At 50.8% G+C, this 15,588-nt stretch overlaps 1 protein-coding gene across 1 annotated transcript; it reads left to right on the forward strand.

Annotated features, from left to right (window-relative positions):
• The first annotated feature begins 9,791 nt into the window (after positions 1–9,791).
• UPK2 (uroplakin 2) lies at positions 9,792–11,995 on the forward strand. The gene is made up of 5 exons (XM_035264800.3): positions 9,792–9,920; positions 10,381–10,512; positions 10,702–10,840; positions 11,095–11,165; positions 11,537–11,995. Exons 1-5 carry the CDS (start codon positions 9,845–9,847, stop codon positions 11,671–11,673), a joined length of 555 nt encoding a protein of 184 aa, XP_035120691.1. The 5' UTR covers positions 9,792–9,844; the 3' UTR covers positions 11,674–11,995.
• Positions 11,996–15,588: the final 3,593 nt, after the last annotated feature.

Raw genomic sequence — 15,588 nt, forward strand, 5'->3', positions numbered from 1 at the left:
GTGGTGGCTCACACCTGTAATCCCTGAACTTTGGAAGGGCAAGGTGGGTGGATCACGAGGTCAGAGGTCAAGACCATCCTGGCTAACACAGTGAAATTCTGGCTCTACTAAAAATACCAAAACAAACAAAAACCAACAAACAAACAAGCCTTTCTTGTATTCCAAATTCCCCTCCACTTATCCGTCTCTTTCCTTTCCTAGCCAAGCTTCTTCAAAGAGCTGTCTACACTAACTCTAGTCCCTTACCTCAGTTACTTCTGTACTCTTTTTTTTTTTTTTTGAGACGGAGTTTCGCTCTTTTTACCCAGGCTGGAGTGCAATGGCACGATCTCGGCTCACCGCAACCTCCGCCTCCCAGGTTCGGGCAATTCTCCTGCCTCAGCCTCCCGAGTAGCTGGGATTACAGGCACGCGCCACCGTGCCCAGCTAATTTTTTGTATTTTTAGTAGAGACAGGGTTTCACCATGTTGGCCAGGATGGTCTTAATTAATCTCTTGACCTTGTGATCCACCCGCCTCGGCCTCCCGAAGTGCTGGGATTACAGGCATGAGCCACCACGCCCGGCTCTCTTTTTTGTTTTTGTTTTTGAGAGAGTCTCATTCTGTCACCAGGGTGGAGTGCAGTGGGGAAATCTCCACTCACTGCAACCTCTGCTTCTTGGGTTCAAGTGATTCTCCTGCCTCAGCCTCCTGAGTAGCTTGTACTACAGGTACGTACCACCACACCTGGCTAACTTCTTTGTATTTTAGTAGAGACGGGATTTCGCCATGTTGGCCAGGATGATCTCAATCTCCTGACCTCATGATCTGCCCACCTCGGCCTTCCAAAGTGCTGGCATTACAGGCATCAGCCACCATGCCCAGCGACACCTCTTTTTTGAAACTCTTCATTTACTCCCTCCTGATTTTCCTCTTTTTCTTTTTTGGAGACAGGGTCTCTTTCTGTCACCCAGGCTGTGGTGTGGTAGCATGATCAGAGCTCACTGCAGCCTTGAACCCCTAGGCTCAAGTGCTCCTCCTGCCTCGGTCTCCTGAGAAGCTGGGAGTACAGACCTGTCCCACCACATCTAGCTGTCTCCTAATTTTCATTCCTCCTTCATCGGCTCCCCTTGCTGTATCTGTCCTTTAAATGCTTTATTTCCCAGAATTCTGTCCTTGACTGCCTTCTCCCACTCTCCTTCTACTGCTCCCCTCAAGGACTCTCTTCCATGGGCATGATATTAACCAGTGCCACCTCCCCTGTCTGCAGCGCACACCTCTCCTCCATGCTCCAGAACCCTAGGCTCAATTTTAAGTTTCCCAAGACATTTGTATTCATGATTTATTACTGCACAACAAATTATCCCCCAAATCTAGTGGCTTATGAAAATAAACACTTGGCACAGTGGCTCACGCCTGTAATCCCAGCACTTTGGGAGACTGAGGCAGGCACATCACTTGAGGTCAGGAGTTCGACACCAGCCTGGCCAACCTGATGAAAACACTGTTTCTACGAAAAACACAAAAAGTTAGCCAGGTGTGTTGGTAGGCGCCTGTAATCTCAGCTGTTCAGGAGGCTGGATAGGAGAATCACTTGAACCCAGGAGGTGGAGGTTGCAGTGAGCCGAGACTATACCACTGCATTCCAGCCTGGGTGACAGAACAAGACTCTGTCCCCCCCCCCAAAAAAAAAGAAAGAAAGAAAGAAAAAAAGAAAAAAAAACTATCCTGAGAGTCAGGAGTTTGGGAGAGACCTACCTGGGTGGTTTGGGCTCAGAGTGTCTTGGGAAACTGCAATGAACATATTGACCTGGGCCATAGTCATCTGAAGGCTTGACTGGGGCTGGAGGATCTGCTTCCAATCTTGCTCATTTCCACACCTACTGCCTGGAAGTCTTACAACCTCATAGGTTATTGGCGAGAGGCCTCAGTCCCTTGTCACACAGACCTCCCCACAGAAGAGCTCCCGCATCCTCCAGAGTGAGCAATCCAAGACAGGGTGAGGAGGAAGCCACCCTAGCTACCCTCAGAAGTGACATGTCATCACTTCTGTTGTATTTATTGGCCACACAAACCAATCCTGATATGTGTGGGAGGGGACCATATGAGAACACAAATATGAAGAAGCCATCAGAGGCTGGCAGCTACAACACCTCAGACTCACTGGGCATGGTGGCTGATGTCTGTAATCCCAGCACTTTGGGAGGCCAAGGCAGGCGGATCACTAGGTCAAGAGATTAAGACCATCCTGGCCAACATGGTAAAACCCTGTCTCCACTAAAAATACAAATTTTTTTTTTTTAGACGTTGCTTCGCTGTCATTACCCACACTGGAGTGCAATGGCACGATCTCAGCTCACCGCAACCTCCGCCTCCTGGGTTCAAGCAATTCTCCTGCCTCAGCCTCCTGAGTAGCTGGGACTACAGGTGCGCACCACCATGCCCAGCTAATTTTCGTGTTTTTAGTAGAGACAGGGTTTCACCTTGTTGACCAGGATGGTCTCGATCTCTTAACCTTGTGATCCACCTGCCTTGGCCTCCCAAAGTGCTGGGATTATAGGCGTGAGCCACCGCGCCAGGCCAAAAATAGAAAAATTAGCTGAGCATGGTGGCTCACGCCAGTAGTCCCAGCTACTTGGGAGGCTGAGGCAGGAGAATTGCTTGAACCCAGGTAGCAGAGGTTGCAGTGAGCCGAGATCACAACATTGTACTCGAGCCTGGTGACAGAGGGAGACTCCATCTCAAAAAACAAACACAAAAACACCTCAGACTCAACAGATCCACAAGTGAACTTTCTCTTCCCCAGCCCTCCCTTCAAATCTGCTCCAAGCCATACATCTGGAAATAGTTCTTGATTCTTCCTTCCTTAAACTTCCTCTGCAGTCAGTCACTGATTCCAGTCCATCTTTCCCTAAAACCACGGCAGTTTGTCTGCTTCACTCCCATGCTCACTGCTTGCCCATGAACTTTTTCACCTGGATCGTTTTGCTTCTCACTTAGCTTCACTGCTTTTTGTCTTACCTGCTGCCAATCCATTCTCCACACTGTTGCCAGAATGATCTTTACACATTTTAAACTCCTCCAAGGCTTGTTAAGAAACACGCTCCTTAGTGTGGGATACAAAGCCAGTGGCTGTAGCTCCCACCATGCCCGTCTTTCTCTCCAGCCAAGATGTATCATTTGCAGTTCCTAGAAGGTGTCAGCGTAATTCACATCCCCGAGCCTTTTCATAGGCTGCTCCCACTTTTTGGAATTTGCCCTTCTACTTATCTCAACCAGGCTGACCCTGATTCATTCTTCAAAGCCCAGCAAGTTTTGAAAGCAGGAACTATGTCTTGTCCTCTCTGTATCTCAGCCCCTATCACAGGATATACCATAGAGGAGGTGCTCAACAAATGTGTGATGAGTGAACAAATGACCAGACAGTTCTGTGTGCCTGGTACCCATGTGGCATGCTTGGCACGCAGGAACAGCAGGTCCACAGCTCAGTCACTATCCCCCTTGGACTACTTTTCCCTGCCCAAAGAGCTCCCTCTGCATCAATGACACAGCTGGAAAAAACAAATTGTGAATCATATCCCACCTCATTCCCTGTGACCTTGGGAAAGTCATTTATTGCCTCTAGTCTTATTCTACAGTAAGGGTTAATAAAAAGATAAAATGAATAAAATAAAAATAAAAAGATAAAATGAATTACTTAGCAATCAAGTTCATTATTAAAAAAAAGAAATAAGATGCCAGGCTCAGTGGCTCACGTCTGTAATCCCAGCATTTTGGGAGGCCAAGGTGGGCGAATCATGAGGTCAGGAGTTCAAGACCGGCCTGGCCAACATGGTGAAATCCTGTCTCTACTAAAAATACAAAAAATTAGCTGGGCGTGGTGGCGAGCGCCTGTAATCCCAGCTACTCGGAAGGCCGAGGCATGAGAATCACTTGAACCTGGGAAGCGGGGGTTGCAGTGAGCCAAGATCATGCCACTGCACTATATCTCGGGCAACAGTGCGAGACTCCATCTCAAAAAAAAAAAAGAAATAAGAAAAAGAAATTTTAAAAGTGAAAAAAAATTTTTAAGAAAAAATAAAAAAATTACAAAAAAAAACCCCACAACAAATTCACAGAGCAGGTGGCTAAGAAAAAAAAAACCAAACAAAAAAAGTATTAATTACATTAACATATTGAACTAGATACTGTGCTGGGCACTCATAAATTCGCTTGAGGGACCAGGCGCAGTGGCTCACGCCTGTAATTCCAGCACTTTGGGAGGCCGAGGCAGGCAGATCACTTGAGGCCAGGAGTTCGAGACCAGCCTGGCCAACATGGTGAAATCCCATCTCTACTGAAAATACAAAAAGTTAGCTAGGAGTGGTGGTGTATACCTGTAATCCCAGCTACTTGGGAGGCTGAGGTGGGAGAATTTCTTGAACCCAGGAGGTGGAGGCTGCAGTGAGCTGAGATCAAGCCACTGCATTCCAGCCTGGGCGACAGAGCAAACGATACTGTCTCAAAAAAAAATTGCTTGAGGAAGAGTCACAATATCCCAATGAGACAGGTTTTATACTCTCTTTGTACTCTTTCTTTCTTTCTTTTTCTTTCTCTCTACTATTTTTTTCCTACTCCCAAGTAGCTTAGACTGGAAGCATGTGCCACCATGTGGAGTTCATTGTTTTTTTTAGTAGAGACAAGATATCACTATATCACCCAGGCTGGTCTTGAACTCCTGGGCTCAACAAAGCCTCCCATCTTGGCTTCCCAAAGTGCTGGGATTATAGGCTGCGAGCCATGGCACCTGGTTATATATGTGTATGTGTGTGTGTGTATGTGTGTGTGTGTGTGTGTGTGTGTGTATATACATATTTTAATTTTGTAGAGATGGAGCCTTGTTATATTGGTCAGGCTGGTCTCAAACTCCAGGCTTCAAGTGATCCTCCCACTCCAGTCTCCCAAAGTGCTGAGATGATAGGCATGTGTCACTGTTCATTTTACTTATTTACTATTTATTTATTTATTTATTTATTTATTGAGACGGAGTTTCACTCTTGTTACCCAGGCTGGAGTGCAATGGCGCAATCTAGGCTCACCGCAACCTCCGACTCCTGGGTTCAGGCAATTCTCCTGCCTCAGCCTCCTGAGTAGCTGGGATTACAGGCAGGTGCCACCATGCCCAGCTAATTTTTTGTATTTTTGGTAGAGACGGGGTTTCACCATGTTGACCAGGATGGTCTCGATCTCTTGCCCTCATGATCCACCCGCCTCGGCCTCCCAGAGTGCTGGGATTACAGGCGTGAGCCACTGCGCCCGGCCTATTTATTTATTTTTTGAGATGGAGTCTTGCTCTGTCTCCCAGGCTGGAGTTTAGTGGTACAATATCGGCTCACTGCAACCTCCACCTCCTGGATTGAAGCGATTCAATGCCTCAGCCTTCTGAGTAGCTGAGATTACAGGTGTGCACCACCACATCCAGCTAATTTTTGTATTTTTAGTAGAGATGGGGTTCACCATGTTGGCCAGGCTGGTCTTGAGCTCCTGACCTCAGGTGATCCTCCCACCTTGGCCTCTCAAACTGCTGGATTACAGCCATGAGCCATTGCACCCAGCCAAGTCTTCCATTTTAAATGTGAGAAAATTGAGGTCCACCTAAAGTCATACGGTATCTCATCAACAAGAGGACAGTAGCTGCCATCAGAGGCTGACCCCTATAGCCAAGTAGACATGTTTTTCTAATTGACTGGGAGGCAGAGTGGCACTGTGGAGGGAGAATCCTGGGATGTCAGACACACCTGGGTTCTGATCCTAGCTCCCTTGGTTGCAGACCTGCTATAGTTCGAGTGAAAAAAAAAAAAAAAAAAAGAAAGGATAAAAGGGACCATAATCCAGAAAGAGGTTTGTTTTAGGAGATAATCTTCTAGGCTGAGCAGACTAGAGCTATTAAGAGCTCTCTGAGGGCAGAAACTTATCTTACCTTTCTATCCCTGGTGGCTAGTGCAGTTCCAAGGACATACGTGGTACTCAATAGGAGTACTTGAACAGGAGATTTGGAAGAAAGGAGGCAGAGGAGGGAACTCAAGAGTTTAGAATCAAGAATCCAAGGAGGCGACAGCCAAGAAAGAATGGGTCTAAGACAGAGACTTCAGGCATGTGGGGCCCTGGTTCCCTTACTCCAAGACTTTGGGAAATCCTCGAGGAACATGGTGCTGTGGCTTTAAATGACTTCAGCATTGTCAATGAATCCGCTCTGCTAAAAGAGTTATCCTCTTGCTCCTGTGCTTGGCCTCCCCCTCCTCTCAGCTCCCCAAACCCTTCTCGGCCGCTGTGATGGGATAATTAGATGCGAGAGCTCAGCACAGATGATGCTCCAGTTGCTTAGCAACTAATGGTTTCCATGGAGACTGCAAAGCACAGCCTCCAGAGCAGCCAGTGAGCAGCTCGGCAGGGCAGGGAGAAGACGCAACTCTCCGCTCCTCCAGAAACCTGGGGAGGGCCGGGGTGGGGAAGGTGGGGGGAACTGGAAGGAGAAGGGAGCACTTAAAGGCACAGGGCCCTCTTATCCCTTTAAAATCTGGTCGGAGATCTGCCCTCCCCTACCTCACTCTGTCCCACTCATAATTTTAGATGGGTATGGGGGCTTAAGAGTGGACCCAATGCAACCCACCTTGCAATAAATCCAATCTCTTCTTTCTGCTTCTTGGTTGTGCATGAGGAGAGAGGCCTCCGAAGTCCAAGTGTAAACAAGTTACTGGTGTGTGACAGATTTTGAAGAGTACCAGGAAGATCCCCTCACCCTGGCATTCCATCATTTAGTCTGTCCCCCCTCTCCCAAGTTCTCCTTAATGTGCAAAAGATCCTCTTTCAGTTTGTGCAGTGGTGGTGGGATCCAGTCTAAAAGGGACAAAAGCCAAGGTGCAGGAAAAACAGAATCAAATTCTTCACTCAAAGGCAGCCTATTTGGACAGATTGAGAAGGAACAACTGCCCTGATCCCTGATGTTGGTGGAAGAGGATCCAGTTGGGGGTGGGGATGGTGTTTACCAAAACAGAGCAGCTGGCAGCTCCAAGTGTGGGCCTCTCAGACCAGCATCATCAGAGATGATAATGAGAAGTCATTAGAAAAGCAGAATTGGCCAGGTGCGGTGGCTCACGCCTGCAATCCCAGCACTTTGGGAGGCTAAGGCGGGTGGATCACTTGTGGTCCCAAGTTTGAGACCAGCCTTGCCAACATGGTGAAACTCCATCTGTACTAAAAATACAAAAATTAACTGGATATGGTGGCAGGAGCCTATAATCTGTGCAACTTGGGAGGCTGAGGTTGCAGTGAGCCGAGATCACGCCACTGCACTCCAGCCTGGATGACAGAGACTCTGTCTCAAAACAAAAACAAAAAATCAGATAATTTCAGGCTTCACCCCAGACCCATTGCATGACTGCATGAGAAGGTGCATCTTAATAAGATCCCTGGTAATTCGTATGCACATTAAATTTGGAGAGACACTGGCTTTAAGACCCTCCTACCCTCTGCTTAGGCCCATGAGCTCTACCTTTACTGTCATTCTCCACTCACACCCCAGACTTTGAGCCCGGCCTTCCCACCTTGGCAGTAAGGACACAACCTCCTTCACTTTCCTACCAGAACCCTAACCCTTCCCTGGGACTGAGGAAGATAGAATAATTCATGGAGCACACAGATGTACAGCAACAGTCTCCATACAGCTTTCAGGCTTCTGTAAATTCTACCTCTCCCGACAAAGTATTCCACGTTTCACAAGTAACTCTATGTGTCTGAGTCTCAGTTTTCACAACTTTTTTTTTTTGAGATGGAGTCTTGCTCTGTCGCCAGGCTAGAGTGCAGTGGCGCAATCTCAGCTCACTGCAACCTCCGCCTCCTGGGTTCAAGCGATTCTTGCACCTTAGCCTCCCGAGTAGCTGGGACCACAGGCTCGTGCCACCACGAATTTTTGTATTCTTAGTAGAGACAGGGTTTCACCATGTTAGCCAGGATGGTCTCAATCTCTTGACCTCATGATCTGCCCGCCTCAGCCTCCCAAAGTGCTGGGATTACAGGCGTGAGACACTGTACCCAGCCTTTCACAACTTTTTTCTCTCTTTTGTTTTCTGAGACAGAGTCTTACTCTGTCACCCAGGCTGGTGTACAAGGGCACAATCTCAGATCCCTGCAACCTCTGCCTTCTGGGTTCAATTGATTCTCCTGCTTCAGCCTCCCGAGTAGCTGGGATTATAAGCACGCCCCACCATGCCTGGCTAGTTTTTGTATTTTTAGTAGAGACTGGGTTTCCCCATATTGGCCAGGCTGGTCTCGAACTCCTGACCTCACATGATCTGCCTACCTCTGCCTCCCAAAGTGCTGGGATTACAGGGGTAAGCCACCTTGCCCGGCCAATCTCTTTTTTATTTTAATAGAGATCAGTCCCTCTGGGTTGCCTAGGCTGGTCTCGAACTCCTGGCCTCGAGTGATTTTCCTACCTTGGCCTCCCAAAGTGTTGGGATTATAGGCATGAGCCACCATGCCCAGCCTCAGTACTACTTCTACAAAAGGGAACCAACACCATCTACCACCCAGGATGGCTGTAGGGCTATGATGGAGCACACAGAACCCCTGCCCAGGGCCCAGGGGAGGTCCTGCTGCTCTCCTCTCCTCTCCATCGGCTCAGAACTCCTCCTCTGCTTCTCTCTGATGTAGCCAGGGCTGGAGGAGGCAGTCAGAGAAGTTCTGTCTTTTTCATATTCTCTTATGAGGTCTCTTTCTTTTCTTCATTCTCAATTCGACGAATGGCTGCTGCCCAAAGCTGACTGTGCCCACCCCCAACCCCTGCTGGCCCAGGTCAATGTCAGTCTCTCTGGTCTCTCTAGAAGTCTTCCATAGCCACCCTCATCCCTACCCTCCAGAGGACTCTGAAGCCATATGTGCTCCCTGGCCCCCACAGTCCCTGCCTCTCCCAGAGCAGCAGCACCTGAGCTCAGTGTGCTCCAAGAATTGAAACCCTTGGTCTGCTGCTTCTCCCCACCAGAATGTTTCTCTCCCATTCTTACCACCCAAGATCCTTTCTTATTTATTTATTTTAATTTTTAAGAGACGGGGTCTCACTATGTTGCCCAGGCTGGAGTGCAGTGGCTATTCACAGGCGCAATCCCACTACTGATCAGCATGGGAGTTTTGACCTGCTCCGTTTCCAACCTGGGCTGGTTCACCCCTCCTTAGGCAACCTGGTGGTCCCCCACTCCCGGGAGGTCGCCATATTGATGCCGAACTTAGTGCGGACACCCAATCGGCATAGCGCACTACAGCCCAGAACTCCTGCGCTCAAGGGATCCTCTAGCCTCAGCCTCCCGAATAGCTGGGACTAAAGGCACACACTACTGTGCCTGGCCCAAGACCCTTTCAGTAGCCCTTTGGGGTATTCTCTTCCTACACACCAGGGCAACTTCTGAACTCATCACCCTCCTGGAAAGACCCCCCACCATGTTGGGGGAGCAGTCCCCCAAGGACAGGCTGGGTTCCACATGCTCATGCACACAGGAACACTGCCTTACACAGGAGTCCCAAAAGAAGGGGTGATTTCTATCCCCCACCTTAATTACCCAGCTCTCTAGTGGCAGCTGGCTAAGCCACTAGGATCCAGCCAGGGTGGCCCCCTCCAGGGTGGCCCCCTCCTTGCCTGAGGGCCAGCTTCCCATCCTGAAAAACCTGTCTGCTCCCCCCACCCTTTTGAGGCTATAGGGCCCAAGGGGCAGGTTGAACTGGATTCCCCTCCAGCCCCTCCCACCCCTAGGACAAAATCAGCCACCCCAGGGGCAGGGCCTCACTTGCCTCAAGAACTCCGGCCTGCCAGCACCTGTTCCGGCTCCCAGCCCGGCATGGCACCCCTGCTGCCCATCCGGACCTTGCCCTTGATCCTGATTCTGCTGGCGGTGCTGTCCCCAGGGGTTGCAGGTCTCTGCCATCTCTGGCAGGGGTGGGAAGGGAGCTGGGGCCCTGGAGAGGGAACACTGTACCTTCCAGGGCTCTCAAAGAGAGGTCTGGATAGTTGGGAATCAGGGCTGGTGATGGCAGTGACCAGGTATCAGACACTGGGCCCAGGGCACACTCCTGATCCTCCTTCAGACCTAGGAGTCAGAGGGGTGTGGGCAAGGATCTGAGGCTGCAGGGAGGGGTGAGCTTGGGCGCTGCCTGGCTCCTGGCATCCTGGATCTGGTTCTGGGGACTGCTTGGTAGAGCATGCAGCTTCTGCAGCCCAAGCCTGCCATCTGGTGGTCACATGGCACAGGCTTGGCTATTCTGCCCAGGCTTCGCGGAATGGAAAGGGAGATGGCTCCAATGGGACAGGACAGACAGATCTGTTGGCCAGAAGGGGGGTCAATCCCCACCTGAGCTCCCTCCTGTCTCCCATCAGACTTCAACATCTCAAGCCTCTCTGGTCTGCTGTCCCCGGCGCTAACGGAGAGCCTGCTGGTTGCCTTACCACCCTGTCACCTCACAGGAGGCAACGCAACACTGACGGTCCGGAGAGCCAATGACAGCAAAGGTCTGTTACCCTCTCCCAAGGCATCCCTCTAGTCCCCAAACACCCCTTCCTGGGACACTCTCTGTGCCCCTTTCCCCATTCACTTCCTGTCCACCCTTTCCTGGGGCACCCACACTCTAAAAGCTACCCCTTGTCCTTGGGGCCTCCAGAAAGTTGACCAAGCCTTCCCCTCTCCCAATTTCTGCCCAGTGGTGAAGTCTAGCTTTGTGGTGCCTCCGTGCCGTGGGCGCAGGGAACTGGTGAGTGTGGTGGACAGTGGAGCTGGCTTCACAGTCACTCGGCTCAGTGCATACCAGGTGACCAACCTCGTGCCAGGAACCAAATACTAGTAGGTACTGGGTCCAGCCTGGAGTGCCTAGGGAAAGGGGTACAGGAAGAGAAGCTGGTGTGGGGGTGATCTGGTGGATATGGGGAGAGAGTGAGGGCACAGCAAAAGGGGGTGAAAGCTGGGCCTCTCTTGGAGCAGTGCACATAGGGGAGCCACAGCTGCAGAGGTAGGTGGCCCAGGCTGAAGCCCCTCTTCCTCTAAGTCCCGGATACTCACTGAGGGTTCTCTATTCTCTTCCAAACCCACCACAAAAGCATTTCCTACCTAGTGAAGAAGGGGACAGCCACTGAGTCCAGCAGAGAGGTCCCAATGTCCACACTCCCTCGTAAGTAACACTCCCGCCTCCCTTTCCTGTCTCAGCGGACAAAACCTTCCCCGATCATTCCCACCTCATCCCCAGTCTAAGTTGCCTGTGCTTCCCTGTGTGCCCTCAGGGCCCCTGCTCACCTCTATCCTAGCACAGAGCCTTTGGCATGGCCACTGCACACTCAGCTAAGGGTTCCTTGTGGGCAGGGACTGTGTTCTATTAACTTTTCCCCAGCGGCTGACATAGGAGATGCTTCATCAATGTGTATGTGATGGGTGTTTGGATCCATCAGCTGGTCGGTTTGTTGGCTGACTGAGGGCAAGGCTATGAGCCCCAGGCAGGCTGGGGGCTTCTCCTACCCAGTGGCCTCCCTCTCTCTCTTCTGACAGGAAGGAACATGGAGTCCATTGGACTGGGCATGGCCCGAACGGGGGGCATGGTGGTCATCACAGTGCTGCTCTCTGTCGCCATGTTCCTGCTGGTCCTGGGCTTCATCATTGCCCTGGCACTCGGTGCCCGCAAGTGAGGAGGCCCACCTGGAGCACTGGCTTCTCCAGGAAGCCCAGGACACTGCCCAGCTCCCCACCCCGCCTACTCCCAGACCCAGGCCTGTGGTTCCCTTGGTGCCCTTACCTCCTCCTCCTGTGCCCCTCTCCCCTAGGACCCTCTCCTCCCTCTGTCCCTCTCCTTGCCCCCAGTGCCTCACCTTCCAATACTGTTATTCCTCTCACCTCACTCCTGTCAGAATCAACTTTCCTCCCATTTTATCACTTCAAACCCCTCCATAACAATCCCCCCTCCTTCAGTGAACTAAGTCCCTCTAATAAAGGCTGAGGCCACATATGCTACGTGTTTCCCTTTAATGATCTCCTTCTTGGCTCAAACCTATCCCCTCCCTGGCCCACAGCCCAGAGTTACTTTGCCCATGAGGCAGGCAGGGGCCAGATATGATAAGAACCCAGGAGTCAGAGTTCTTGGAGACACACTAGAACTGTGGGTTTGGCACCGTCTACAGCACACAGTAGGGCACCCAACCAGGGGTAGGGGTCAGGGCAGAAGCTGGGGCTGGTGCCCCATGTGGAGGCCTGAGGGTTGGGGGTGGGGGCAGGCAGAGCAAGGGAAGTGTTGGGGAAAAGGCGCAGTGGCTCACGCCTGTAATCCCAAGCACTTCTGGAGGCCAAGGTGGTCAGATGGCTTGAGGTTAGGAGTTTGAGACCAGCCTGGCCAACATGTTGAAACCCCATCTCTACCAAGTAATGTACAAAAAAAAAATTAGCCAGGTGCTCTGGTGGGTGCCTGTAACCCCAGCTACATCCTAGTGGCTAAGACATGAGAATTGCTTGAACCCAGGAGGTACTGGTTGCAGTGAGCTGAAATTGCACCACTGCACTCCAGCCTGGGCAACAGTGAGACCTTGTCTCAAGAAAAAAGACAAAGGTGAGGCCACCAGGCTGAAACCCAAGGACAGGGCCTTGAGGAGGGAAGAGGCTAAAAGGATTTTCAGACATGAAAATGAAAGCAGGAGAACCCTGGCTGGAGTGGCCCAAGAGTAGAACAGCCTAGTACTGAGGGAAAAGGGCAGGAGTGGTCACCTTCCTTCACTTTTGTCCTCTGAAGTATACAATATATTCTTTTTTTTTTTAAAGATGGGGTTTCACCCTGATGGCCAGGCTGGTCTTGAACTCCTGACCTCAGGTGATCCACCCACCTTGGCCTCCCAAAGTGCTAGGATTATAGGTGTGAGCCACTGTGCCTGGCCACTGTATATTCTTTATAAGGATCGGTTATTTTTTTTTTCTTTTGAGACGGAGTTTCGTTCTGTCACCCAGGCTGGAGTGCAGTGGCACCATCTCAGCTCACCGTAATCTCTGCCTCCCAGGTTCAAGCAGTTCTCCTGCCTCAGCCTCCTGAGTAGCTGGAACTACAGGTACACATTGCCATGCCCGCCAAATTTTTTTTTTGTGTGTGTATTTTAGTAGAGACGGTGTTTCACCTTGTTGCCCAGGCTGGTCTCAAACTCCTGAGCTCAGGCAATCTGCCTGCCTCATCTTCCCAAAGTGCTCAGATTATAGGCATGAGCCACCCGACTGGCCAAGATCAGTGATCTTTGCATAGGGTAAGGATCTTCAAGGCCAGGCCTGATCCCCTAACTGTCCCTCAGCTCTTACCGGGTTCCCTCCAGTGTCCCAGGCTCCCTCTTGCCTCAGGGCCTTTGCACAACTATTCCATATGCCCACATGACTCTTGGGACCCCCCCCCACCTCCACTCCGGTGTGCATAGTTGGCTTACCGTCCCTTCTCCAGGGAAGCCTTCTCTGCCCACCATTTTCTCCCATTTGGTTAGGTTCCACTCTCCTGTGTTTCATGGCATTACCATGGTTTATAACCGTGTTTGTGTGATTATTTGGTTGTCTCTCCCGTCAGACTGTAAGCAGCTGCTCTGCTCCCAAGGGCATACAGTACCTTTGCTCCACAGTGCCTGGGACACAGTAGATAATAAATGCTTGTTGAATAAGTGAACACACAAATGCACAAATGAATGAACCAGCCCCTGAAGAGAAGGACAGAGCTGGAAAAGTGCCCACAATTCTGTGAAAACAATCAGAAATGAATCACAGAATGAGTTATGGTGTACTGCTATAGTCACAGCTACTTGGGAGGCTGAGGTGGGAGGATCACTTGAGCCTTGGAGTTCAAGGCTGGAGGATGCTGTGAGTGCCTGTGAATAGGCACTATACTCCAGCCTGGGCAATGTAATGAAACCCCATCTCTGAAAACAAATGAAAAGAAAGAAAACCGGGCATGGTGGCACATGCCTGTAATCCTAGCACTTTGGGAGGCTGAAGTGGGTGGGTCGCTTGAGCCCAGGAGACCAGCTTGGGCAGCGGTGAAACCCTATTGCTCTGTCACCCTGACACCCAGGCTGAAGTGCAGTGTCTCCACTGTAGCTCACTGCAGCCTCAAAATCCTGGGCTCAAGTAATCCTCCTGCCTCAAGTTTTTGCGTAGCTAGGGATACAGGTGTGTACCACCATACCCAGCTAGCTTTTTAAATTTTTTTGTAGAGATGGCATCTCACTATGTTGCTTAGGCTGGTCTCAAACTCCTGGGCTCAAGTGACACTCTCACCTCAGCCTCTCAAAGTGCTGGTGTTACAGGATCTCTGAGGTGTTGAATTTTCTGGCTGGAAACCTCTGTGGCCATGGCGCCTCTGCCTGAGTTCTTGTCTTGCATCAGGAAGAATGAAGTATGCAGACAAGTGAAGGGTAAAGAAGAATTTTTTTTTTTTTTTGAGACGGAGTTTCGCTTTTGTTACCCAGGCTGAAGTGCAATGGCGCGATCTCAGCTCACTGCAACCTCCGCCTCCTGGGTTCAGGCAATTCTCCTGTCTCAGCCTCCCGAGTAGCTGGGATTATAGGCACGCATCACCATGGCCAGCCAATTTTTATTATTAGTAGAGACAGGGTTTCACCATGTTGGGCAGGTTAGCCTTGAACTCCTGACCTCAAGTGGTCTGCCCGCCTTGGCCTCCCAGAGTGCTAAGTTTACAGATGTGAGCAACCATGCCCGCCGGTTTTGTTTTGTTTTTTTTTTGAGACAGAGTTTCACTGTTGTTGTCCAGTCTAGAGCGCAATGGTGCAATCTTAGCTCACGGCAACCTCTGCCTTTTGGGTTCAGTGAGACAGTGATTCTCCAGTCTCAGCCTCCTGAGTATCTGGGATTACAGGCATGGACCACCACGCCTGGCTAATTTTGTATTTTTAGTAGAGACAGGATTTCTCCATGTTGGTCAGGCTGGTCTCCAACTCCCAACCAGGTGATCCACCCCCTTGGGCCTCCCAAAGTACTGGGATTACAGGCCACTGCACTTGACCAGAATTATTTTATTTAGAATTAGAACAGTTCGGGAGTGTTCAGCTCTTAGGCAAGAAGCAGCCCTAGAAAGAGTGGCTCCTCTCTGCAGGCAAGTCATTCCAATATTTCTGCAGGTCTCTGACGCTCTCAGAAGACAGGGTAGCTCCTCTCTGCTAGCAGGTCATCTCCTCAGCTTAGTGGAGAGGGTACTCCCTCTGCAACTGGTTGTCCCATAGTCTCCTGCTATCAGCAGAAAGGGCACTCCTCTCTCTGCAGCTGGTCATCAAGTCCCATCGTCTCTCTGCCCTCTTCATCCTCCAGACATCCCCTGCCCCGCTCTGGCTGAGCCCAGGGCTTTTATGCACCTCAGAGGGGAGGAAGGTCCACAGGCAGCCACGGGCAAGCTCACAAGAGGCACCATGAGTCCCTTATTGGGGACCCCACCCCCTCCCACCCAGGACTCTGCCTCCTGCTGCCATTCACAACCCCTGGGCTTGGCCCCAACTCTGCTCTGCTCCAAGATTGGAGCAGGTGCTAGGAGCAGAGAGAGACCAGGCAGTGGGAATAGACATCCCTAAGCCTGCAGG

This window comes from Callithrix jacchus, chromosome 10 (assembly GCF_049354715.1).
Source record: "Callithrix jacchus isolate 240 chromosome 10, calJac240_pri, whole genome shotgun sequence".
Taxonomy (NCBI): domain Eukaryota; kingdom Metazoa; phylum Chordata; class Mammalia; order Primates; family Cebidae; genus Callithrix; species Callithrix jacchus.

Bases quoted from the DNA above. Each gene is read 5' to 3' on its own strand.
- UPK2 (XM_035264800.3), top strand. From the start codon at position 9,845: ATGGCACCCCTGCTGCCCATCCGGACCTTGCCCTTGATCCTGATTCTG. The intron at 10,513-10,701 runs GTCTGTTACCCT...ATTTCTGCCCAG, and splicing joins GAGAGCCAATGACAGCAAAG to TGGTGAAGTCTAGCTTTGTG. The intron at 10,841-11,094 runs GTAGGTACTGGG...CCACCACAAAAG, and splicing joins GTGCCAGGAACCAAATACTA to CATTTCCTACCTAGTGAAGA.